The sequence below is a fragment of the Helicoverpa zea genome, chromosome 24 (assembly GCF_022581195.2).
Source record: "Helicoverpa zea isolate HzStark_Cry1AcR chromosome 24, ilHelZeax1.1, whole genome shotgun sequence".
In the NCBI taxonomy this organism is placed as follows: domain Eukaryota; kingdom Metazoa; phylum Arthropoda; class Insecta; order Lepidoptera; family Noctuidae; genus Helicoverpa; species Helicoverpa zea.
The window spans coordinates 3,235,593-3,263,353 of record NC_061475.1 but is presented as its reverse complement, the minus strand read 5'-3'; the positions used below and the strand labels follow the sequence as shown (position 1 = coordinate 3,263,353).

Genomic DNA, 27,761 nt, shown 5'->3' with positions numbered 1-27,761 from the left:
GAGCCAGCGACTGCCAAACCTTCGTTATTTTAAAAAGGCCAGTGTATGCATTTACCTCTTTGTATGGGAAATCATTAATCAAATGACCCCTCTCGCTGTGGGTTAGCAGCAGTGAGGGAGTGTCAGACTCTTACTGACTAAAAGCCATCATGTTCCTTCGTAGGCCTTTTATGTACCAGGGCCGCGGTAACTCTTTCGAACAATCCCGCAGCCCCGTTGTTTGTGCATACATATCTTACAGTAGGTATGAATGATGGACTACTAAGAAGCTTGACTGATGGTTGCTTTGGAAAATATATAAAAAACATACTTTACCTAACTCAATATTTTTTTTATTTAATAGTTTATGCACACAGGACACAGACGAGTAGACAAGCCAGATGTTAAATAACCTAGGTCTGGCAGTCATTGGCTCTTGGGCTACCCGCATTGCGTTCAACGATAAAAGAATTAAAAAAAATATTGCGCCATACATTTGCATATACAACCTGTTTGTATAGTTCTACGTCATTTGACATGTTACGCGTTCCCGCGCTTCGAGCGCCAATCAGCGGCCAGTGTCGCGGCGAGTGCGTGCGCGAGCGCGCGTTCCACTTTCAAATAAATAGTGAAATAGTGTTTAGTTTAGTGTTTACTTTTTTATGAATCGTTGTGGATATTAAACCTTTTTGGTTCCGGAATTGGAGTTTCTAATTTAAGGTTTGTTTTTTTTTTATGTAATTTGTTTGTGGTTCGATTGAGGTGACTAACGCTAAGTAAATAATAAATTATTTATTCCGATGTTGTTGCGAAATGTTTTTGTTGTGATACAAGTCTGGGTCAGTATTAAATGGCTTGTTTAGAATTTGAGCAACTTTGACAGTGACGGATTGCGATTCAAGATAAACTGCAGCGAGTAACTTTTTATGACTTTTTAATTGAATGAATATGATAGACATGGATATAGCAAGCAAGAATAGCAAGAATACAGATAAATGCCATAAGTGCGTTAAATAAGCCGTTTAAAAAATATATAGTCTTCCGAGTAGCCTACAGTTATTTCGCCTAATTATCATGTCAACCAAGCACATTACATACGTTATGTTCTATTATTTGAATAATTTATTAATTATGAATTTAAATGGTTATTTCTTACGACCACGGACGTAATAAACTTCTTTCGTAGCCACAAAATTATTTACATACAAAAGACATCAACGAGCGCTGAACTTAGATAATAAGTTACTTCTAAGTTTTGGGTCAAGTTGCCCAGTTAGGACAAATAGATCGCTGAGTTGTAGATATGCCCAAAAATACTATAAAATTTACATTGGTTAAATGAAGTATATGTTGCCTATTAAAACGTCTCACACAACCCAAACAAATGCCAATGAAATGTTGCTTTATCAACCTCCTAGCTCGGTTTTAGATTAGCTCAAAATAAAAATCTGTGGTTTCGTAATAAGAACTTTGCAGACTATATGATCATCATCATCGTATCACCTTATTGTTATTCACTGCTGAATGTGGGCCTCATTTGGTCCCAATGAGCACCAACCATTCCTTCTTGGTTATCCTGCATCCATCCACATTTTCTCTGTGGTCTACTCATTTAATTACGTTTCGGCTGTCTGAAATATTTAACTCGAAAACTTAATTGCAATAAAAAACTATACAAATACCTAATGAACAGAACCAAGGATCCTTCATTACACAGCTGTACTCGCAACCACTCAATCACTATCAATGTTGTAAGTAAGTTTAAGTTGCTAGCGTATACTTAGAAGTGATTTATTTACTCATTTGTACGCAACGCGTTATATGTTCCATTGATTACTTGTGTTGGTACATTAATTTTATTCATTAGTGTTATGTATGAACATAGATAGATAGATAGATAGATAGATTATGCTTTATTGTACACCAAGAAAAAAGAAAATTTACAACACAGGACATCACAATACACAAAGAAGAGTACAAATGGCGGTCTTATCGCTAATCAGCAATTTCTTCCAGACAACCTTTGGATGGAGTTTATCTGCAGAATAATTTGAAAATGGGTAGTTTAGGGTGTACATATAATTGATAAATATACGATAAATACTAAAGATATAGAAAATAAATAGTCAATAAACGATAAAATATATAAAATACATGTACCTAATAATAGTAGAAAAAATTAAGATAAAAGAATAACAATACAGCATACTGAAATATTTAAATAAGTTTCTTTCACTCAAAACAGCAGCATTTGCATCGTAAACTATAACGTATAGGCTTTTTTTGAAATAGGGTAATGTATTTATTTACATAGATATTTACAAAAAAAAACTACCCAAAAAAACTAAAAAGCATAAAAAAATTCATTAGGCTTATTAATTTTTAAAATGTTACGTGGTTGCTGTGACTCCTAAACTAGGTATAGGCCTGTAACTCAGGATTCAAAATACTGACTACGAATTCACTTGCTTTTAGTTTCTAAATGAATCTCCAACAAGGTGGACGGACGACCTTATAAAGGTCGCCGGAAGACGCTGGATGCAGGTCGCCTCCAACAGGTATCTGTGGAGATCTAAGGGGGAGGCCTATGTTCAGCAGTGGACTTCCTATGACTGAGATGATGATGATGAAATGAATCAAATCACTATATACCACATTAATTTTAATTTCCAAATTCAAATGAATATAGAGTGACTCATTTGTTATATTATTTAGTCGTAATCGAACTGGAAAGTTAGAAATATTTATTTATGTATATTTTATGCAACAGCTAAAATTCTACGTTTTTGTACGAGGTTCTCACGAAGCGTCGTAAATTATTATTTGCAACATAATTTAGTATTTAAGTTTAGTCATGCTAGACAGCGTCGTATTAATCACACGTTTTTTCTATTAAATACATTAATTAACTATTATTATACTAGCTAAGTATTATGTTCTGCTAATCATTGCATGTTTCATATGAGCCTCAGTTTGTGAAGTCTAAAATCTTAAATAAATAAATAAACTTTTTGGTTTTGACACGAGCATACCTACTCAAAGCGGACTGTCATAGTTTTCAAAGGACTTATAAGTTCGGCCATTCAGAGAATGCGTTCCTGACACGTCGCGATTGAACTGACGACGTAACTTTGCAATGGCGTTGCAGTTACGATAAAAATATTTTTGCTGGTTGTTTACCGTTTTAACAATTGAGGAGCATTAAAACAACATTATTATATCAATAATCAATGAATGTAGTTACGTCGTCAGTTCAATCGCGACGTGTCAGGAACGCATTCTCTGAATGGCCGAACTATAATTTTCGGCAATCCCGGTAAACACGTTCTTGATACTTCCTTGATCCATTTGAGATGACAGAACGTTACCATGCGTAAGGATAGTACAGTGTTTTACACCCTAATTCTTATAAAAAAAATTAACAATGTGATTCGCAAACAAAAATTCAGCTAACTAAAATTTATTCCCTGATAACACTTATAATGATTCGGCTACACATCAAAAATCTATACTAATCTATATTTCTGTGCTAATATGATGAAGAGGAAATTGTATTTTGTTTGTTTACTTAAAAAATCTGTCACTATTGGAGAGCTGCACGATTCCCGAGAAACAGCCTATATTTTATTAAGGTACAGAAGAAGAAAACAGCAAGTGCTAAAATAAAGTTAAGGCTTATGTAAAAATATAGTCTACCTATATTTTCCTATCCCCAAGTTATTACTCTGCAATTCGGAAGTACAGTAAGCTTACCGTTTATCAATCTGAAAGGAATCTTACTGAACGTAAAGCAATAACAACATACATGTGCGTGATTGATGGAAGTATGTGCTAACAGTAACAGAAGTAGCATACCGTAATGCCATGCCATACGGTGTACCGTAACACCGTAAATCGTAAAACATGAAGAAACTATAACTATAAAAATTATATCCAACTATGTAAAACTTAACTATGTTAAAATTGTATGTGTAGATTACACTAATGTAATGAAGAAAATCATGTTTTGTTTCTATATATTCTAAAGGCTCCTAAACTGATGGACCGATTTGATAATTCTTTCACTGTTGGGAAGCTAGAGTACCTAGTATCCCCGAATAACTTAAGCTATATTTTATCTGGGTACGGGCATTAGTTATCACATGGTGAAAACTTCGGAAAAAGGCTAGTAACCAATAAAAAGAAAACCTTTGAAAAAAATTGTTTGGACATTGTGAGTGTCAACATTATCTAACCTTATCTATAGTCCTTATTCAGTCCAACGCTCGCAGTTCTCTATAAACATCCTTGAACACGTTGCCTTTGTTTTCTCTAGAAGTGTTGCACTCAACTGCCCTTTCAATAAACTACACTTTGTAGTAAAGGTCAATTGCAATTTGCTGTTACATACATTTTGAATTCTCATGTACATACATTTTGAAATGCCAAAAAAACATTTCATCGCATTGTTGATCTCAATTTCTCGATGTTAATGCAGTTTATATTGGCATCGACGTGAAATTTTCAGAATAAACCCCTAGAATAGACTAGAATAACCCCTAAAATTAGGTATGCAAATGAGTCTATATTCGAAGGAGTTGTGTCGAACATCCATATAAATATAAACATTGGATTAAATTAAGAACAAAGCCTAAAGATTCAGTAAATTATGGTCACAAAATCAAGCAAGTACTTTTGAGTACATTGTAAAATAAAGGGCTAAAGGGCAAAGTATACATCTGTGTCCAACCATATCTTGATAATATTTGTTCGCCATACAATCCTCTCTCCGCTACCCAACGACGATAAGCTTTATCTCCGTCTGGAATCGAACTCGACCCTGAGCGAGCAAAGCGAGCATTCCTCTACTGAACTATTCAGGTCATTCGATAGCACAATCCATTTAGTGGTAGATGCCGTTGGTATAGAGGTCTGATCTCTCTGGAGATGTCGGATTGCCATCCCATCGGAGTATTGTATGTATCGAAACATACTATAAAACTGTAATACCTCTTATTTTAAAAAAGAGTAACCATGGAGTTTCTTGCCCGTTCTTCTCCATAGTAAGCTACTTTTGGAATAGGCAACTAGAATCAAAATTATTTATATTCATAAGAGCTTGTAAATACCTGAATGAAATAAAATGATTTGACTTTGACACTGCATCTGTGTCTGCGCAAATTCTTGTGCACTATAATGCAGCGCATGTTCTGCGCAGCTGGCTGATCTCCTTATATGAGAACAGCCACCGTCAAAAATCGGTTTGGCTACAATTAGTGAAGAAATAGATACCAATGGTAAGTACAAATGGTTTGTAGATGGAAGCAGGTATTTGATATTCTTTTGTTGTCAATATGAAATGATGAGTCATGGAATTGATTATAATTTTAATTATGACTCAACGTTTTGCGTGTAATTACTTGGTGAAGGTACCTATGTAACAGAACCAACGCCCAACTAGTAAGAGATACCTGCACATCTTATAGAGGAAAAGTTTTACGATAGTAAGGTTCAAGTTCACTTGAAGAGGCCTATGTCCAGCATTGGACTGCGATAGGCTGACGATGAGATGATGAAGGCCCAAGTTCACCGAAAATATAAAAGTCAGTTTTCTGAAAACAGCTGTTTACTATGGATGTTCACGTTAAATTTTCAAAATAAACAGTTGTTTTAAGAAAAGTCGACTCATGTTGTCGTTTAACTTGGGCCTAAAGAAATTTCTCACAACACTTTTACTTACTTTACTTAAAGTAACCTGGAATTAATATCAAGATTTTGATGTTTGTTTGACACATTTACTACACTATCTACGTTTAACCAAACCAAATATTAAGACATCACAAAAATGCGGAACTAATCAACGCAATAACAACACACCATAAAACCATTTACTTACACACAACCTATGGTCATAAGCCAATACGTGTTCGTACATTAATTACTATCTACCCATTCATAGAATTGTGAATGGCTTATAGCTGAATAGCCTTCGAGATGACGGAGAGCGCGTAATGCCTTTTGTGAAATAGTTTTTGATAGGATATCTGAGCTATAAGTTATTACTTGAAAAGATCTTTGTAAAGGTGTATCAAGAGCTTTATTAAGGACACTTTAATTGTTAATCTTGTATGATACATTTAGTTTCTTTTAAGCCCAAGTTCACCGCTAGCATAAACATGAGTTTTCTTTATAAATCTTTTTATAAAAAAAAAAAAAACTTTTGATATACAAGTTTGTACAACTGTTTACTAAAAGACCTTTTTTCTTGAAAAAAAAAGGACTTTTATAATATCGATGAAATAGGGCCTTTAAATTAGATGACATTAAAAAATTAATAGGGAAACTACTGCACCGTAACATTTTATGGGCCCTAAGACATTGCAATACCGCCAGGGGTAGATATCCAATTCCAGGGTACTGAATATACTTATCTATCAGACCCGCTTACTCCTAGCACATATTACTTACCTACTAACCTCAATAAATACAACTTTGAAATGAAATGAAATGAAATTTATTTATTTGCCAGAATATAGGTACAATATGATGGTCGATACAATAAAAAAAATATGGTCTCACTATATTCGACTTATAATTAGTCATGCAAATATTTAAAGTTTTATAATCTTATAGCTAAAAAAGTACCTACAATCATTTTACATTAAAACTCTTTCTCCTCTAGGTACTCTTTGACTGTATAAAAACATTTATCAATAAGCCAATTTCTGAGGGACCTCTTAAATTTACTCATTGGTAGGTCTTTAATGCGAGATGGTAGCTTATTGTATATTCGATACTTTAAATGTATTTGAACAAACCAAGAAGTATCATTCATTCATACAAAGCTTTTCCTCCACTTCACCGTTCACTACTAGAAACAAAAAAAATGTGACGTAATTCAAAAACAGGCTTTAATATTGAGTAAATGCAAATATCTGTTGACTCACCATATTAGCATTCGGCCTGCGTAGGCGACATTAAAGAACCAAATTATATAGACCCTTCTGTATGGCGCTAGTTGTCATACAAACGCGTCAAACTTTAATACATTTGATGTTAGTTCTCAATTTCCCCGCGGGTCATCTTAAAATGGTCGGTTATTCACGAAGCTTGGACTGTAGATGGTATAATATTTTACCTTTGGAAGTGTTTATTTGTTGCATTCGACTTTTTATTGTTTTGTACCGTTTCGAATGATATATGTATATTGTCAAGCTTGAATATTATATCCTGATATCTCTATCGACATATCGTTTAGGTGCTGATTTTTTTTTTTCATTTAGAAAGCTACGAACAATAACTAAGTATTGATTGAAATAAAACACATGTACCTACCAATTTACTATCTGGTCATAAAATAACTTGATAGTCATAAAACCTTTAACGCAGCCATAATTTTTATAGCTGTCGCCCGCGTCCAATAATAAATTAATTATTCCGATCAACCTATATCTACAGTGTTTACCAAATAAAAAGACAGTTAATTAAAATAATATACTTTGTACAATATGTAACTTTAAGTAGCGAAAGCAAAATTTGTCTTTTAAAAAATCGCAAAAAGGACTAGAACTTTCAATAGCTTAGCTCTTTTAATCATTAAATTATACCTACTTATACACAAACATGACATAATGTAATTCAATGCCATACAACTTTGTGCATTTTAATGTTTCAAAATCGAAACATTCAAAAGAATACATGCAGTACAAAAATAACTTCTGAAACAAACGAATAAAGCGGTGACCGTACAAATCGTTTTTAAACGTCCAGCAATATTTTTCGCATTCCACAATCATTTTATTCGCATCTGCATGCAGTGGAACCGGCTTCAGAAAAAAGACAAACTTAATATCTTTTATCAGCCCATCCGTTCGTACTGGCTTGCATAAAACCCACAGAGTAAGGAAAGATAAGTGGAGATGCCATAATGCAGGTAGGACCTTCTTCTAGGTCAAATACGTACGGTGGGTATGACCAAAACCATCACTGACGAATGAGCTAATGAGGCCTTCGGCTTCTTTAAGATGATTTTTGGTATTACAAAAAATTATCGAGTCCAAAGAAGGCGTGTAAAGGCGAAGACAGTAATGTTCCTCGTTCCCTGCACACTCGCATCTTAGCAGATTTTCCGCTATGGCGCCTCCGCTAGTCATTTTGTTCTCCATGATAAAAACGCATCTAAACTATATTTTTTATGTGGCAGTTAGCATTTACTGCTGCGCTAAAAGGTAGAATTTATGCTCATGGTAATATTAAGTACAGGATACCACGAAAATGCATTTTTGTATATCGTAAGTTTTAAGACGTCGCTGGAAGATACTTTTAAGGAGACACGAATACTGCTTTTATTATTGTTCTTAAAACATTGTTTCTTCGTCTTCAGCATAAGATTATAACGTATTTTGAGTGAGGAAATAGGGATTCTCGATACTGACATACATTAAACCACTAAATAACTCATTAGGAAGCATTGAGCGAACCAAGCCACAAGCTTACTTTCATATGTACCTATGTTATGAGTCAGTCAAGGCATTGACGAGAATGTATTCTATAGTTTAACAGTCAGTCTTACGTGACACAGCATAGTTCTTGGAATAACAAACCCTCCACCTATAGAGACGAAAATTAATTTATTTCAGGTCCTGTGATTAACAGTATCTAAGCTCACAAACAATGAAGGGGACACAATGTGCTTTCAAACATTCGGTTTTAGTACTTTTTGCAATGTTCATTGCAAGCATGCTCCATTTTATAGTATCTACTTATAGTAGTACGCTCATAAAATGTATGATCATAAAAGGAAGCATTTTTGACTGACATATATATCAATATTACAGAATGATAAGTAATTTAAATCACAAAAACATAAATAGAATATATAAATATGTCTGTTCTTCTTACCTCAGGCAACAGACACCTTTTTTTAACAACTTGATAGATATTTAATGAGTTGTTTAAGTTTTTTAATAGATCATAGTCTATAATTTGGATATTCCCAAAGAAATTCCCAAGTATTAAAACTTCAAGAATTCAATACCTATATTAACGTACTAATTTACCTGCAAATTTGTATGACATCAGGTAGTAAGTATGTACCTACTGACTACCTGCATTTCGTGCAGCAACAAAGCATATAAGGTTTTATATAACACATGAGGAAAGTGCAGACTGTTGTTGTCAAGGTGAACAGGCAGTGAACCAAGAAACAAGTTGAAGAAAGCTTTATTCCAACGTCTAAGTAGATACAGGTACTGTAGATTATATTATAGCTTACTGGGTAATACTGTGATTTCACTGGCATTATTGTGAAAGTAATATCGATTAAGTTAACTATATTTAAACCATACTTTCATTGACACAAACTTTTAAGGAATGATTGAAGTAATGACAAAAGAAAAACCCTGATAGGTGCTCGATATTTCGATCCGTCTACCTTTACCTTTTATTCTAAACTGTGCCGTTTTCTCCATTTTTAAACATAATGTTTCAGTCAGTATCTTAAGGTTTCATCTGTTTACCAAACTATCTTTTCGTGTCGTCAAAGACCAACCTACCTCAAGAATGGGCTTTTGATTGGTCCTTCACCCAGCGCTCTTTCATTTCTCACTCTTATAAACAGTGACACAAACTACATGGAACCTACAAAAAGAGGTTCAAAATGCTTCTCCCACATCTACATTCATATCACGTCGCTCCCTGGGGCATCAACCATTGAACTCAGTGCTGAACCCAACTCACGCGCCGCGCCATATCTTCACGCCCTCTCAAACGGTACTAACTGTTCTGTCAATGTGAATGCGACTCTATATATGCTGGAAGTAGGTTGGTTATTGAGGTTAGTGTTCTATGGTTGGATGTGGTTCCGATTTTAAGTTTGACAGTTTTCTTTAATTCATGGATTTAGAAACATTTTTTTTCTTCTCCAAACGATCGATGGTATAAAAATTTAAAGTCTATTTTCTCCAAGACTAACTTATCGACCTTTTCTGTTTTCAGATTGGCTCAGTTTTAAGTAGATTAAATTGAAAACATTTATTTTTCAGTGATCCGTTAACTAGGTATACCAAGTGTATCCCATCTCTCTTCAAAGACATAAGGAAATAACTAGTCTGTCAAATTCAAGTGTTCAACTCGCAAAACTTTCGGGTACAGACAAGTTTACAAGGAAATTCAATTTTACTCGCGCTACAAGTTTCAATGTAATTTTCTTAGAACTCGACTCACCTGTGTTATATGTCTCTTAGAGCAATTGAACATCCGGAGAAGCCACTGTCGTGCTAACCCCTCAGCCAAACTTGATGATTTTGCTTTTGTTTTATACTAGTCAGTATTGCCAACGTAAAATAACTGCTTCGCTTGGAACAAGATAAAATAAAAATTCTGAGCTAATGGCTAATCTCAATTAACGGAGAGCCAGAATTAGCAAAAGTCAAGTTTATTTTGACAATATATATTTTGGATCAGTATTTAATTTGAACCAATAAAGATTACTATTATGCTATTTGTTGGATAGATCCACCCTTGATTGGAAGATTTTCACACATAGAGATATATGTGGTCATGGCGACTATAGTTGGTTTAATGCTCTAAGTATCCTCTTGTTACTAGGAATAACAAAGTATTCACTTTGTCTTAGGAATGCCGTTTTATTGTAGAACCGCACTTACTAAAGTAGGCTAACTACATTACAATAATAATAATGTATTCGCCTTGTGCTTTGTTTCTGAGATACATGAGTGTTTCATTGAGGATATTGATAATTTTATTACCTTTACTTGTCTGCTAAGATTTTGTAACAGATTTCATACTTAGTATGAAACAACTTTACATCGAGCACTTTTGAAAATTTTGATTTGTTCAACTACTTTTGACGCTGACCGTAAGCGATTTAAAGTAAAATTGAAAATGACAGAAAATCTTTTACAAAATAGATTTCGAATAAACCATATGCCAAGGAAATTGTCCTATATTTATATAATACCTAGTATAGTATATATAGTACCTTTTTTGTGTCTAGTTGATATCTTAGATCAGAAAATAGTCTGTGCGCAATGTTCTCTTCAATAAATGTATTATCTTATTTCTTTCTGAATAAGTCTCGTAGGACCAAAACCATTCACCAAACATAAATTACTCATTTAAATAAATAAATTTCTGACTCATCATAACCAGGCCACACTACACACCAAATTCTAGGACTTTCAACCAAAGAAAAGACGAGACACCATTTGTGTAAACTAAACCAAGCGACCAACTAACACAGTTCGTCGTACGAACAATGCCCGAGCTCAACGCAACTCTTTAATAACAAACTTAGTTATTTAACCACAGTTTAATCATTAAGAACACGCGCACACTACAATGATTTAGTCGGCTGATAGTTGATTTGGGCTCATAAAGCGGGTTGACACTTCTCGTGACCAAAAGGCTAGCTATTACCCCGGACAAAGGATCAGCAATAATCAGCATGGCGATGGCGATCCAACGAGGTAATGCTGCCAGCCGCTTGGGCACGCTCCCAGTCGACAGTGATAGGGATGAATTTTTTTGATGCTTTTTAAATGTAGTATTTTTTTTTTGCTTTTTCTAGGATTGTTTTTTATCTTTACTGTAGATATGTAAATGTCTATGTAAATAAATAAATATCAAGGCTCATGAAGACGAATCTAAGTACAAACGTAACAACGATCAGGTATTTGTTCGGTATCAGACCGACTTAAAATTTGATTGAATTCAAGATTTTCGAAAAATGAATATTTTTTCCTATCTGCGGGGCCCAGCAGAGCTGAGGCCTGCCGGGGCTGCGGGATTGTTCGAAAGAGCTACCGCGGCCCTGGTACATAAAAGGCCTACGAAGGAGCATGATGGGTTTTAGTCAGTAAGAGTCTGATACTCCCTCACGCTGGGAGGAGTCATTTGGTGATTTCTCATCAATAAAATAAAAGGCCAACTAAATAATCTGCAGTGTGCGCGGTGGCTAATATGTTGCGTATAAGTGTATCCTTCCGTGTTGTTCGTAATTATAGCATTTCTTTCTTTTATTTTTTGTTAGTTGCATCGTTTGAGTGATGGCTGGTTGCTCGTTTAATTGATATTGACTGTGATTTGTGGTGGTTAATTGCTAAGTGCTAAGTGTTAGAAAATACGCGTTGGATACATGAAGATGATGGATTCAGATACATCACTATAGATTGTTGTGTGATAAAATTTAAGAAATACATACAAGAGTGCTGAAATTAATTTTTAACTTAATAATAGGTAAGTATTAGTATTAGTGCTAAGTAATTGTAATTATGCTAATATAGGATGAAACTAAGTCATAGAAAACACCATAAATAGCTAAGAAAGTGGTACCTAAATAGCAAACCCAAGCAAATTGATTGACTACTTATGTCATAATAATAGTTTATGGTTTCTGTGAAAAAGAACACAACACTTTAATTTTACTATACCGCGTATCAAGATGACATAAACACTCTTGTTTAATAACAAAAGGTTTACCTCACAGCTGTACAATCTTACATCGCGACAGTTCTCACTAAAACAGGTCATTGCACCGAGATAAGAACTTTTACTACAGAAAGCAAACAGATCGATGTACTATCTTCTTTAGACTAGTTCTACGTGTACTGAATATGAACGACTAACGTAAGTATAGACGGGGAAATTACTTGGTTACTGAATAGAATTCTACTTTATTTTTAGTATTAAATATCTTCCGAAAACAGTTACTTGAATTTCAAAGTGGATTAAGTAATTCTTAGTGCAACTAAAATCCTTAATTTGTCTGTTAGTTGTAGCTTTGCAGTTGAGCCCATTCGGTTTATCTTAACATCAGTTAAGATGCTCTGCGATTTTCCAGCGGTTTCATCTGATCAACTGTTTTGAAGTTTGAAGTTGCTGTTCGTATTTGTGTTTGGATTCGTAGTTTTAGCTTGCTTAAAAAGTTGAAATACTGTTTATAAAGAACCATTACATAGAACAACCTAGACGCTTTCGACGAAGTTTAATTAGCTCCTGAAACAAACGAAAATCCAACAAACATACCCTAATTACTTATTTTGAAAACTAATTGAGGGGTTCTCTTCCCCAAAGACATATTTACTACATCTATTTCAACCAACAGCACCTCCCAGTTTTGGTACCCACAACAGCTTACAAAACGTTATGGAAGTATTAACCAGATTAGTATGCGAGACGCACAGTTGATTCGCTGACTGCGCCTGCACTTCCTGCGTTTGTCAATCAGAACTATTTGATAGGAAAGTAGAACTGGCTGTTTGCTTTATAGTTTTTGTTAATTAGTAATGTTTCCTGTTTACATGTAATTGATTTTGGATAAGTATATCAAGGTGAAACGGATAAATTGTATAAATATTTGTGTTTGAAGGTTTTTTGGTAAGTCTGAAGTTTTTTTTTAAGTTTTAGGTACTTAAAGCTACATAGCTTATTTTGACTGGGATAAAATATTTCGGACTTAACTCGTTAGAAAAAGATCAACATTCCAATACTTTGAAGTATTTTGATTCCTTAAATCTGCTCTTAGACTGGACCCGTGATAGCTCTCGGTCACTACAAAGTTTTAATCGGCCGATAGTTTGATCGGGTTCAACATCATCACCTACCTGGGGGTTTCGGATTCCCCGGGTAAGGTCAGACAGTCAGTCGCTTCATGTAGTACACTGGTTCTCAGCTGCATCTGGTTAGACTGGAAGCCGACCCCAGTGCAGTTGGGAAAAGGTTAGGCAGATGAGTACATTTTTCGATCCATGGGAACTTAAATCGGAACTCCAAAGCGTACCAGCAGCATGAAACCAATTCCTAATTGATTACAGATTATAATTAAGCATCGGTTTTAAGGTCAGTAGCTATGACTAATTGTACGTCTCCGTCGCCCTTGCATTGTCTATTACGACTTGACTCTATAAGTCGATGGGTAGATTGTCTATGGGTGGTAAATGTAGATTTGTATGGAAGGCTGATGCTGTCGTTAGATAATTCATTGCTTTGAAGAATAATATGTATAATGCAAGAGAAACTGTCTATTCCGCTCTTACTTTTTAACGGCTAAATCGATTTACTTAAAGTTTGATACAGGCAAACTTGCACTTGTAAAGTAGGGTTACCTTTATTGAAACTTGCTGAATGACCGTTTTGGTGTGCGACTGTTGATATTTTGAATAATTTGAATTTCCACTGCCATTTAGAAAATGTATGAATTTTCCTGGGAAAATTGTGTTATTTAACTATTTTCACTCATTTTCCTAAGTCGGCAATGGTGTACGGTACCTAAGTACGATGCACTTATGTAATCCATGCCAATTAAATAAACTTTTTACAAACAACAGTCCATCCTTACTACTAGATTCTACGATGACACATTAATTTTTTTCAACCTACACTATCTCCACGTAAAAGAAGCTCCTATTCAGACTTCACAAAATAACCTTGAATACACCTGACTTCCCACATGAACCTTGTAACTTGCCAGTGATTAATTCCAAATACAATATTTTTGAACACAAGGAGATTCTAATACTTAGATTACAAAGACAATAATGGCTGTAGGAGTTATGTGAACGTAGGCAGGAGGCGTAGAGTAATAAGTCTTCATGTATGTAGTTAGCTGCTGTGACCTTGGCCCAGCTGATTCTTGATTGCAGATTTCCTTTATAGATTAGAAACTTTTAATTATTGGAATCTGGTTGTGGTTATAGGTAGCTGTATGTAGACTTGCTTAGTTTGGGTTATAAATAAGCAGGTGGTGTATGATCTCAATTTGATGAGGATTGAACCTGTGATACTTTACAGAGATTCATAAATATACTGGTTGTGATAGAAAAAGAATTTCAACCTAGTTACGACTATATTTGATGGGATCCATATGATAGGATAAGATAATATCGAGAAAATAATATTCGTTCCCATAAAACGAAAATTAATATAAGATGAACTGTCTACAGTACGTAAGTATGTATACCTAGTTCTAGAGTCTTGACTCCCATTAAATTCACTCAAGACAGTGACTATCCTAATGATACAAAGCTTATAAAAAGATGAACTGTCTACAGTACAATTTTTGACCCTGATAAAGGTTAAAGTAATCTACTAAAACTACAACAATTTGTCCACAGTCATCAAAAAAGTGTGAATGGTCAGATACTATCCACATAACAGTTTATAGTGACATTAACTTTTAGTTCCCAAAGCCGTAAATGGGGTAATTGTCGACATTCCGACTGCAAACAGTTATACGCTAATGTTTGTATACAATGTCTCTAAGATAATGTAGTGAGAAAAGCATTTTTGAATTTTAAAGAAGAAGAATTTTATTGTTATCGTGAAAACAGTGATTAGGAAACAATAAATATTATTTACTTTATTACAGGGTTCATAGTAGGGTGTGAACTAAAATGTTATGGTTAAATGACTTTGATTTAAGTAAGGCCTGTTTTTGTAAATCAGTAGTAAGTTTGGGCTTATCCATCTTGTATAATGTCGGGACATAATGTCGGGACACCTTTTTCACACACGGTCGGTTAGCCCCACGCTAAGTTATTAATTAACTTGTGTTATGGGTGCTAACACAACTGATAAACTACATATAGCTACATATATACATATTTATAAATACATATTGTAACACCCAGACCACGACCAACAAGCATGCTCATCACACAAATGTCGATCGAACCGGGAATCGAACCCGGGACCTCAGATTCGGCAGTCCGGCTTGGTGACCTTTGCGCCACAGAGGTCGTCAATCAAAATCTTCAGTAAACAGTGTATTTTGCCTTTTCATCTTACGTTTTAGGAACCTAAACTCAGAAGATAAATTAATGGCTAAATTATGAAAACAATGCAATAAAGAAGAGATAATTAGATACATTTGTTAATTACATAACTTACAATGTGTTTTATGTAATTTGAACATTAAAATTGTTTACGTAATTACTCAGCATCAGTCAGCATCTAATAACAATATGAGATGCAACATTTTGCAGATTTTGTAAACAAAAAGAAAAGAAAACTATCTCTCGACTTTGTTAGCAGATTACTAATGTTGCTATTTACTCGGAATGCAAACAAATACGTTTGTATATGAAAACAATCAATGACTATGAAGTAAACAGAAGATATTATACTACTGTATCTATACTATAAAGATAATAAAGGAAACATTATTTTGTTGTTTTGTACCCAGAGGCACCGAAACTACTGGACCTATTTGGAAAATTATTTCACTGGTGGGAAGCAAAACTATCTCCAAGTAACATAGGCTACATTTTATCCCACGGGACGCGGATGAAACCGTGGGAAATCGGCTAGTACGTAATAAAGGAATTGTGATACCTATATAACAGGTGACATTGGCTACTGCCAATTACTATTAAGAATTATTTCGCGCAATTGGAGCGTGAGAATCGCACGCCACACTGTAGGGGTATATTACCTATAATATGAATCTGTTGGAGAAGTAAACGAATTTTTTAAACCATTAAGAAATAAATATAAAATTAAATAAACTATAAATATAATTATTTTTTAGGAAGTCATTAATTCACCCCTATGCGCTATAAATTTTAAAACAGACATGTTACCATGTAAACTATTCAACTTTCTACGATAAACACAGAATTTCAATGACCCACATATAACACAAATTCACTGCCAAAACAATGATTACGATATCGGACGTATTTTCTGCAATTCACCGCGATATGCGCAGGCGCCGAGGTCAATGCACGCTATTAACATACGAATATAAAGTACTGGTTCCGATGTGAGCGACGATAGCCACGGAATTTCGAATGGCTTGGTCTATATTTGGATCTGGCTAAAAATATCCTTGGGGTATAGGGTATTTTTAGCCACACCTGTATAAATAGTCTTTTCATTCCAAGGCCTTTTTTTGTCGCCTCAACGCAAAATTCTGAAACAGGTTAAGATCTATGAATTTCAGATGGTTATTTTTGGAAAGTGTTTCGAATTATAAACTTATCTTACGATCTTTGATAACTTCATCTGTTTAATAAATGCAAATCAAATTAATGATTGGTATCTATGTATTCTAAATGTCATCTAATTTCGGATAATTGAATTGCAGATTTAATTCCTTTAAAACTCGAAATACTTATCAATATTTCCATGATACATAAATTTGAATTTGCTCAGCTACGTGACTCATGCATATCGATACCACTTCTACTACTAAATCACTTCAACACTTATAACCATGCACACCACAGACTAAACTGTGGACTGATAGTTGGCTAACATTTTATTTTGAATACTATCGTGAGTCCAAACTTTTAGCTGGCCGATAGAATATTGTTCAGGCTCAGAAATCAGTATAGAGATGAATGGAAGTGCGCAAATAACAACGATCACATTGACACGGACTAAGAGCCCGGTCATTGTAACGTGTGCACTACCATTTACCTTTTTTTAACGACGTCAAAAATCATCAAATGACCCCTCCCGCTGTGGGTTAGCAGCGGTGAGGGAGTGTCGGACTCTTACTGATTAAAAACCGTCGTGTTTCGTCGCAGGTCTTTTACGCACCAGGGCCGCGGTAACTCTTTCGAACAATCCAGCAGCCCCGGCAGGCAGCAGCCCCCCATACTGATTTATGAGTCCGATCAAACTATCGGGCAACTAAAAGTTTCCAGTGAGCGAAGACTTAAAGTAAATGCTATGAGATTATGCTCGTATCCTGTACCAAGTAATTATCACTAGAACTAGTAACGCGAGTAGTTCACAGTGTTTTATGAAACTGTGTCAAGGCGGTCCACTAATCCTTGTGAAATGTACTGTCCCTTTTAACACATGTGACCTTACTACAAAAACTTTAAACACTGTTTTACACTTGTCTAAAAAAAATGTGGCTCCAAAATGAACCATATGTCAACGTCATAATTTGACATTTTTTTAGACAAGTCTTAAACTAACGTTAAAAAGTTTTTGTGGTAAGACGGATGGAGTTTAGAAATTCACAGGCGATTGTGTAGTAACTTAAGTAACATTTAAAACTTATTTTTTTTTATACTTAAAGAAGTATCTTACTTATTAGAGAGAGAAGTATCATGTATGCATGGTGGCAATGAACCACCATTACCAATAGGTTTGTATGTGTGTTTGTGGTCGCTCCGATTTTTATTTATTTTTTAAAGGCTCTGAAATTACAGGCCGATTTGAAAAATTATTTCGCTTTTGGAAAGCTGGAGTATCCCCGAGTAACCAAAGCTATATTTTACCCGGATACGGTCGTTATAACCCACGGGATGCGAGAGAAAACGCGGGAAAACATCTAGTAATTTAATATAATGAATAGGTACCTACACTAAATGCACACAGATGTACAATGCATAGATACTTTTGTTAAAAAAAAAACAATGTACTTATACCTTCCTACATGAACTCAGTTCTTTCAACATTCACTTGTTTTTACCCGCCCTTCCTGAGTTAACCTTTCAATATTCATTACATACACACTTCAACAAGTCCAATAACAATTTCCTTGAGAATTTTCACCGAGTAACAAAGGTTCCTTCATTGCTAGCTTAGAACAATTCTGTACAATTATAGATTCTATTCCTCTGCTTTTTTATATACCACAGCCTTAGCATTTGATGGTAAACACCTTACGTTCATTAGAATGGTTCCCACCATTCATTTGTTCATCCATTCAGTTGTTCCCATGAAGTCAATGGTTGGACCTTGTTGTGAGCCAATCGGGATGTCGTGAGTGATCTCTGTTACATATTTGCATTTGTTTCTTGTGTGGTTTGATTTAATTGTCAGGCTGTATAAGTTTTCCTGGTTCACCATACGTAGGTTAGAAATAGGTATATTTTGCGTAGCATTTAAGCAGAAACCATTGCACTTTATTTACACGTTTGCGTTTATTAACACTAAATTTTTTCACTAGAATAAGAGAAAATATAAATAAATGATTAAGAGAAAAATAAGAAATAATTGATACAATTTTTCCCCATTTGGTTCTTAAAATTCCATACAATGCTATTTACACAAAGGTTTGGCCATGCAGTCTACATGATTTATATTTCCGTCAATGTTTTTAAATGGAGACAAGACATTGCTTTAACTTCAGACACGAACAAAACATCACGACTACAACACTCGGCGACCGAAGACTTAAAAAGGAAGAATTCGACCTTCCTTTACCTATCCAGCATTGTGAAATAAAGATGATCTTACAAGAGAACTAAATTATTCTGTGTGTGCTGTTAGATAATTTAATGTTCAGAGAATATTCAGTAATCATTAAAACCTTGCACAACAAGCAGCCAAGTAATTCATAATCTTGATAAGTATGGGAACTACGGCGCGGCGTAGTGCAAAAAGACGCATCATTCATAGAATATTCTCATCAAATGCAAATGCAAACCTACAGTCATTATATGTATTAAGTTTAGTTCGTAATGGCTCAGGTTTTACTATATTTTACGATAAAATGATAATAGCGCGTAGGTATCTAGTCATTGTCGTCCATCCATGTTTATAACTCTTGATGACTTATATCGATTTTGACTCATGACCTACTGGCAGCTAATGCTGTGTCTTAACAGGGTCCACAATTGTATATAGCTTTAAGCCCCATGTACCCTATAAGCACTTGAGGAAAGCCATAAATTATATGAGTGAATGAATGAATGAAGCCTTGTTCCGACGAAACGGTCACTCTTTTGACGCACATTATCGCAGACTAGACACACTTATAAATAGCATCTACAATAATACAAGTACTACTTCACAGAACTAACGAGGCATACTTAACGCGTAACGTAACAGAAAATAAATAATATGTTTAATACGCATTGCAATTGCAAACATCATAGTCGGATGACTGGCCACGTAAAACAAATCAACACTTTTTACTCCAACAAAAACTGGGAAGCGGAAAAAATGTGAAATAGATAGACGTTGCGAACATTTTATGTGTTAACTGCAGTTTTTGTGCAATAGACATATCTACTAGTATGTAGGTCTGTCTGTATTGAGGGCTGTCGTAAAAACTAATGCCTATTATGTCTTTGTAATTGGTTCTAAGCTACTTACTCGTATGTTTGGTTTGGTTGTATTTAAATTCATTGGCGTAGTTAGAATGCCTTTCAGTTTATTGGGTGAAGTATCAATGGTTGGCAATGAGGAGTTATTTGTTCATACTAGGTCCTACCTACATGCTTATACTTTAGACACATTGTCTGTTCAACTCATATCAATATTATTTATCAGCATTATTTTCTGTATTAAGCCTTATTTTATGAATGCAAAACTCATCTTCTACCTTTCTCATTTCCAGATCACCGCCATCTGAAGACATCAAGAAAACTGTCATCTCATTCTATGAGAAGATGTAGTGTTTCCAATTCTTGACTTCTTACAACACTCAAACTGAAATCATGACTACCATCAGAAGAAACAGCAGACTTGAGAACACAGAATTATGAAAAATATCGAACAATCTAGATCATTTGAGGTCTCAAGAAACCAGAGGAAGATAATAGAATAGTTATTGAAGAATAATGAGAATATTGGAAAGGTCAGGAAGATCTAGAAGATTCGATACCCCGGGAATGTGATAAGGTTGTGTTAGAAGCAATAGAGCAAGATGTCGACGAGTAACGAACTGAGTGACATTGAGACGCCGAAGCTTCGCATGAAGCCGGCCGTCAGCAGGATATTTTGCTGCAGCGTTACTGCCGCTTCGGGCTTCGTTGCAGCATATGCTTTAGTAAGTACTTATGATTTTAATTTTGGAAAAAGCATTAAGGCCGACCAGTATCGTGACATATCTTCTCAAGTCATTTGTCACGAACCTTGTCTGAAGTTTCTCTTTCTAAATTCGTCGTCTTCATTCTTACTCACACTAAAACATGTTTTCCGAAAGGACATTTTGAGTTTCGACTGAAACGTGATGAGTATTTAACCAAATCTGCAGCTCTTCGAAAACCCTCTAATAAAGGACAACGTCGATGGCGCAATGTTCACCATGCCGGACTACCGAACCTGAGGTCCCGGGTTCGATTCCCGGCTTCGGTCGACATTTGTGTGATGAGCATGCTTGTTAGCCATAGTCTGGGTGTTACAATATGAATATATGTAGCTATATGGAGTTTATCAGTCGTGTTAGCACCCATAACACAAGTTAATTAATAACTTAGCATGGGGCTAACCGACCGTGTGTCAAAAGGTGGACCGCCAATATAAATAAAAGCATATACCTGCTCCGTTCCGTCGTGGGTAAAAAGGTAGAAAATTATTTTTGTGAATAATAAATAGCTTTTCAATTACATCAACTTATAATTTTACCATGGATAACGTTAGGAAACTAATTAAAATCGTCTTATCTAAAGAGTCCCTCAGGGATCTATCTTCGGTCTATCTCATTTACAAGATAAAATCATTTAGCAATATATGCGTGTAAAATTAACGTATCATTAAGGTAATCTTTTGCCTTATCAAGCTGTTTCCGCTGGTCATTATCGAGACACGGACGCCTCGTACCTGCGTGATGTGTAGTTCCGTCGATTAATTATTTATTACGCGTATCCTATGCGTTTAGTTGGCTTTTACTTTTTGTTTACTTGGTTTCTTGTGATTTAAATCTTAGGGTGCTTTTAGTAGGTTGGAGTGATTTTTCTAACTTAACTTCATAAAGCTTTTCTAGCCTGAGTTTCTACATATTATTCCCATTTGTAAACTCATAATGTAAGGTCAATAAAAGCAGATTTTGTTGGTACTTAGATGTATGTAGGTATATCGTATTCTGCCTTCGTCACCAAGCCTATTCTCTTGTCCAAAACAACCAACAATAAGACAACTCAATGTGCATATTTACCTACCTTGTAAGCTTACCTTGAGCTTACAACAGTAATTGCGTAATCCCATATCCACCATCTTTATCTCAACAACACGTATTCCTGCCAAACAACGTAAGACAAACCTATTCAACGACAAAACTTGCTATTTAAAATTCACAAGACATCATACGGAGGAAGTACAACTTGCAACCGCCCAGAATATCAAGACCCCTCGCCACGTCATTTTGTTCAGAGATTACGAAATCTTTTATGCAAAGCAAGGTCTGCTTAAGATAGTGGTTCTAAGGCCGTGCATTTATCTTGTGAGATGACGACGCAATAGTGAGAGTAAACTTACTGGAATCGAGACTAGTCCCAAGTTAGCAGTTGTGTCATTATAATGATCTATTTGAAACGTGGAACTTGACTATTATCGAAGACGGAACTGAGGTATTGGTATGCGAACTCATTGGAACAGAAACTGTTATTATGTATTTTCTTTGACTGAAAAACATAATTATTGTCGATGGAAATTGCTTCATCGATGCTAGTAAAATCTATTGCAATTTGTAAGTAGTACAAAGTTCGGGCAAACTTAATAAGGTTTGCCCTCTGTTTTTATAAGGACAAAGCAAAAAGTCAATTAGTTTCTAACTCAAGACGATTTATTTCTTCAAATTGGTCAATGAGTAGGTTCTTTGGGCAAACCAGTTTGTTTTCTGATCAAATTATCATTATAAGTGTAGCAAGTCAATTTATGTTCGACCTATTAAGGATCTTATAGCTAAGAAATGAGGATATAGAACACTTATTGTGTCATCCATCCGGAACTGCTTACATGGAGGATAGTGTACGACAAGATATGTCCATTTGTGGAAGATAGAAACCTAAGCATAATTTTATTGCTAGAATGATATCTATGAGTAGGTTACCTATGTGGACCTTTTTTTTTGTAACGACGTCAAAAATCATCAAATGACCCCTCCCGCTTCAAACAACCCGCAGCCCGCTGGGGTTGCTGACATCTCTTTGAGGAGCGCGTGGAACAACGCGCGCCGTCGACACGGGTCTGTCGTCTAAGCAGACAGAGTTACGATGAGCCACCCGAACTCACCGCCCACAGACCCACGCCTACGGTGGCCGGGAGTCATCTCGCGACACCCGGCGCCCGTGGTGTCTACCTGGTCCAGCGGCCGGGAAGAGAGGTGCGAACTCTCTGGCGTTCCGCCTCCGCTTTCTCGAGCATCACCGCTTCGCAGAAGGAGGCGACGGCATCCCATTCTCTCTCGCCCCGGACCATGGCCTGAACCAGGGCCGGACGCGAGAGGTCGCCGCCGCCCAAAGCCTCGACGAGGACCCGGCGGTGCCCTTCTCATGCAGGGCACTCCTGGACTGTGTGGTCCACCGTGTCCTCGGGGCTGTCCGCACAGTGGTGACACCCGGGCGCCTCCTCACGACCGATTCGATGCAGGTACCTCCCGAAACAACCTGTGAGGGCGCCGTGACTCCTCCCGAGCCACTCCTCAAAGAGGGGACTTACCGCCACTATGTTGACGTGCCCTTCACCTATGTGGACTTAAACAGACTTCTTGAGGGTGCATTAGAGCCTTTGTGTCAGTTTATAAGCTGTGTTATAGATGACGGGGATACTATTGGATATCTACTGCAAACGGTGAATTTCTTTCCCTAAACATAGCTACATCCCCTTAATCAGTATTTTCAACGAGTTTTAGATATCAGTTTAGGTAGGTACCTAGTAGGTTCATTTCCTTTCAGCTGAGTTATTTCTTTAGTTTCTCAGGCTGTCAGTACTTAGAATGTTGCATATAAATAAACACCATTCAGTCACAGGATATCCTGTGTCGTGTCTTTGCGATTACGCCTACACGCGCAAGAAATCAAATTAACGTTAATAGTTGTACAACCTTTACGAAAGATTTTGTTGGTGCCGAAGGTTTTAAAACATTTTCTTGATATAAATTGCAAGGGCTTACTATGTATCCGACAGTATTATCGATTGAACACTGCACCAAATACATGATTTCTTTTGTTTGGTTGGTATTCTTGAAGGCGACACCCATTGAGAACAAATTCCTTCCTCCGTGATGACACCATATTGTTCACAATTTATATAGAATGACCTATAATTGAACATGAACTGTCAGTTTTGTTAAAAACCTACAAAAAAAACGAATAGAATTTGATTATTTAGCTCCTTAACTTATTACCTCCAGAAAAATTACACCTTTAATACCATCAAATTTTTTTGGACTTCCTAGCACTATTCCTGTTTGAAAAAAAGAAACCTGGTGTTAACCGATTTTCCCATATGTTCCAGGTAGCATACGCGATAGCTCTAATCTACGAGATCGTATGGGTGGTGGAATCTCAGAGCGGGCTGCCGCTCGCGTCTGCTCTGCTCATGGTGTGCTACTGTATCGTCATCGCAGCCACCGTTGTGCTGGTGCATGGCCTTATATCTGTAAGTATACTTACTTACTTTACTTACTTCTTGATCAACGTCAAATTCTGTGTTCATAGGTTACAAGGGTGTTAGTATGTTCATAATATTAAGTCTCACTATGTAGAGCGTACAGAAATAATAAGAACCTAAGACTAGGTAAAATCTCTATAATCAGCCATTCAGTGCATAGCAGGGAGTCCTATCTGACTGACCTCTTAAACCCAGTTACATGGGCAATCCGATATCCCTTGATAAGCTAGTGTTTCTGACTTCTCGCTATCTATAACTAATAGTTAAAGTGACTTTTATTTTCACAGAAAAACAACAGATGTCTGCTGGCGTGGTTGATAGCAGTCATACTGGTCCTCATTCCAGAATGTGCTCTAGTCTTTTACATGTCTATAAGCCATTGGGTAAGTTTTGTTACTATTTTTAAGAAGTAATTACAGGTATTTTTTTTTAACCTTCGACTGAAAAAAGAGAGGGGGCTTATGAGTAAAAAAAGTGCAAATCTTTAATTAGACAGAAGACTTATTATGGAATGCATGTAGGGCTGCCATCTCGAATTTCGCCAAACCCGGACAAACATTAAAAAAACCCGGACATTTGGCGTAAATCGCATTTTTTCCCCGAACGAGTACGATTTTTTTAAACAAAATAATAGGACCTAATTTGTAATCCATTTACTATTAACATGTACCTTAATTCAATAAGGTGCTTCCTTACATGAAAAGTGTCCGGGTTTTCCCGGGACACTTCTTGAAACCCCACCCGGACGGCCCCCGGACGGCCTCCAAACGAGGACAAATCCGGGGAAACCCGGACGGATGGCAGCCCTAAATGCATGCAATAAAGATTTGAGGGGCTTGGTATAAGCTTATCATCAAATTGCAACGCGGTAGCATATTGATCCGTACAAACTTATCTGATAACGATGAGGATGCGATAAAATATTTACGTGATGACTAATCTTATTAGACTAAAATGTCATGTTTTAAATTCAATTACATAAAACTCTATAATCTCAGTATGTCGTTAAAGAGAAATATTTTCGGAAAGATTTCATTCGTTTATTCATATAAATACATTTTATTTACATTTTAAATACACTTAAAAATATAAAAATAGGCGGAAAGATTATCATTACCTACTTTATTCGTATCGAAATAAGCAATATGTAGGGGATACACAAGGCAGTACATAAAAGAGTTAAATAGTAAACCACCGTTGTTGTTATTTATCCTAAATATACAAGACATATATTGTTTATGGTTCCAGGGTCTACAAGGAGTATACGGTGGTGCTGAGCTGGCGTGCTACGTGGCGCGTCTTCCTGCCATCGTGTGTGGAGTTGTTCTCGTGCAGTCAGCTTATGCACTTAGAGAAGCTAGGTTGGTATCGAGATCGTCAACCTCCTGCCCTGATTTAAATTCTATTTGAGGTCTGCATGTTCTCTTTTTCCATACTCTTCTTCCTGTTGTCATCTCACAAGTAACATTTCTGGAAATATCGACTTTCGCACAACCAGTCGGCCAGTCTATAGGTACATTACCAAATAATCGTGGGGAGAGATAATTCTGTTTGGCAAACTACAGCTCCTTCCCCTGTTGGTATTTATTATAAGGAAGAAAATTTATAGCATGGATGTTTTTAGTGATTCTACTGATCAGTTTTTTAAATTATTTTATCCCTATATAGATATACCTCCTACCACACTTTTGCTACAACCTGATATTTACCAGATTCACATTCACGATTTTCGAAAAAATAACTTACTCCTACTGTAGTGAGAAATCACTTGAATTAATTTTGACATTAAACTGCTACAACACCTATTCTTTATATACTGAGCAAAACACCATATTTATACCTTATTCCCAACTTATCCAGGAAAGCGGGCTACAGCGCAAACGGCGCGGTGAGCGGCAGCGAGTTCGACGCGAGCCACTTCGTGCCCGACGCGCCTAATGCCTTCACCAACGATGGATTCCTGCAGGACAACGGTAATGCTGAAGATTTGAAATTGTTAATTGTACATAGTTCTGTTTATTTGTGAAAATGTAGGTATGTACTGCTGTGGTATAGTCGTGCATACTTATCTGCTGACTGCAGAATTAGGATCCTCTACTATTCGTACTATTTGTTCGATTCTTTGATCAAGAAACACCCTGTATTGTTCAAATAACTGAAAAAGATTGTGTAAGATTGCAAAAGTCAATATGCCATACGACGTTAATATGTGAACATCAAACTCAAATATCTCCTTCTATTTACAGGTAAATCCGGCTCCATGCCGGATCTCCGTCGTCACCTAGCAAGCCGTCAGTCCATGAACCTCGGCTACCCACCGCACATGCTACCCCAGCCCCCACCAGCCTACTGGCAGCACCTTGCCGACAGACAATACGCCGCCAGTCTCCGAGGCTACCCCAAGTCCTACCAGTCCCCACAAATGTACGGCACCTGGGTAGGACCCAGATCAGGCCCCTATGACAACCCTTACAAACGCAGACATTCTATAGTCGGCGCCTTCCAAACTGACGAATACCCACCAAAAGGCTACGACTACGAAGACAGAATGGACTGCAAGAGCGAAATGGCTTACCCTTACTATAGATCCTACCCTTACGATCCCAGAGTTTACCCCCCAGATTATGACCCGAGATTTTACCCGGAATATAAAAGGGAGGACGCGGCGTATGGAGTGAACTTACTAAGACATGAACCTTATCATTTTAGTGGATCTAGAGAGAGGGTGTTCTATGGTTTACGCAATAGTCATACGTCTGTAGGTAATGAGTCCGATGATTTAACTAAATATAAGGATGTCGCGCTTTAGATATTGTATATTTTGCTATTGTTAGTTATATGATGTTTGTAAGCTGTATTTAAGCAAAACTGCAATGAAGAAGTTAGTTATTATTATCTATTGTAAGAAATACCTACAATGCAATACAAGGTTCTATTCAACCTTATTGCCTTTTTCAAGATGGCAGTCAAAGAGGTGCGAATTTAATAAAAGAATTATACTTACGAGTTGAGTAAACTAATAAAAATAGAGACATATTTTTTACGTGTAAGATCTATATTTTTTTAATACTTAGATTACAAAAGAATCTGAATATATGTAAGTATACTTAAGTAGTGTTATTATATAGTTAGTTTAGTTACCTAATTAACCAAAGGTATTTTACAGTTAATTGTAAGTAGGTGCTATAAATAACATTATGTAAACCAACATGAAATCAGTCACTATCTTTTATAAATTGATTAAATATATTGAATTTGTATGTATGTATTCTGTTTACTTTCATCATCATCCTCCGAGCCCAATCATGTTGGGGTCGGCTTTCAGTCTAACCGGATTCAGCTGGATACCAGTGCTTTACAAGATGCGACTGCCTATCTCAATCTGACCTCCTCAACCCAGTTTCCCGATACCCCTTGGTAAGACTGGTGTCAGACTTACTGGCTTCTGTCTGACTACCCGTAACGACTGCCAAGGATGTTCA

General features: G+C 36.2%; 1 protein-coding gene and 1 long non-coding RNA gene across 3 annotated transcripts; one reads left to right on the top strand and one right to left on the bottom strand.

The window, feature by feature from the left end:
* The first annotated feature begins 605 nt into the window (after positions 1-605).
* On the top strand, positions 606-27,541 carry LOC124642426. 2 transcript variants are annotated; one of them, XM_047180840.1, is made up of 7 exons: positions 606-699; positions 20,285-20,716; positions 24,124-24,267; positions 24,567-24,662; positions 25,528-25,640; positions 26,140-26,252; positions 26,526-27,541. In XM_047180840.1, the coding sequence occupies exons 2-7, from the start codon at positions 20,594-20,596 to the stop codon at positions 27,086-27,088; spliced, it is 1,152 nt and encodes a 383-aa protein (XP_047036796.1). In that variant the 5' UTR covers positions 606-699; positions 20,285-20,593; the 3' UTR covers positions 27,089-27,541. The 2 variants fall into 2 exon arrangements, with proteins under 2 accessions (XP_047036796.1, XP_047036795.1); XM_047180839.1 differs by lacking the exon at positions 606-699 and adding an exon at positions 19,781-19,967.
* LOC124642427 lies at positions 25,306-26,235 on the bottom strand. The gene is made up of 2 exons (XR_006985765.1): positions 26,120-26,235; positions 25,306-25,681 (listed from the first exon to the last, which is right to left on the bottom strand). It is a non-coding gene; the product is annotated as an uncharacterized LOC124642427 (long non-coding RNA).
* Positions 27,542-27,761: the final 220 nt, after the last annotated feature.

Coding starts and splice junctions, on each gene's coding strand:
- LOC124642426 (XM_047180840.1), top strand. CDS start 20,594: ATGTCGACGAGTAACGAACTGAGTGACATTGAGACGCCGAAGCTTCGC. Junction 25,641..26,139: donor TATGCACTTAGAGAAGCTAG/GTTGGTATCGAG, acceptor CAACTTATCCAG/GAAAGCGGGCTACAGCGCAA. Junction 26,253..26,525: donor TGGATTCCTGCAGGACAACG/GTAATGCTGAAG, acceptor TTCTATTTACAG/GTAAATCCGGCTCCATGCCG.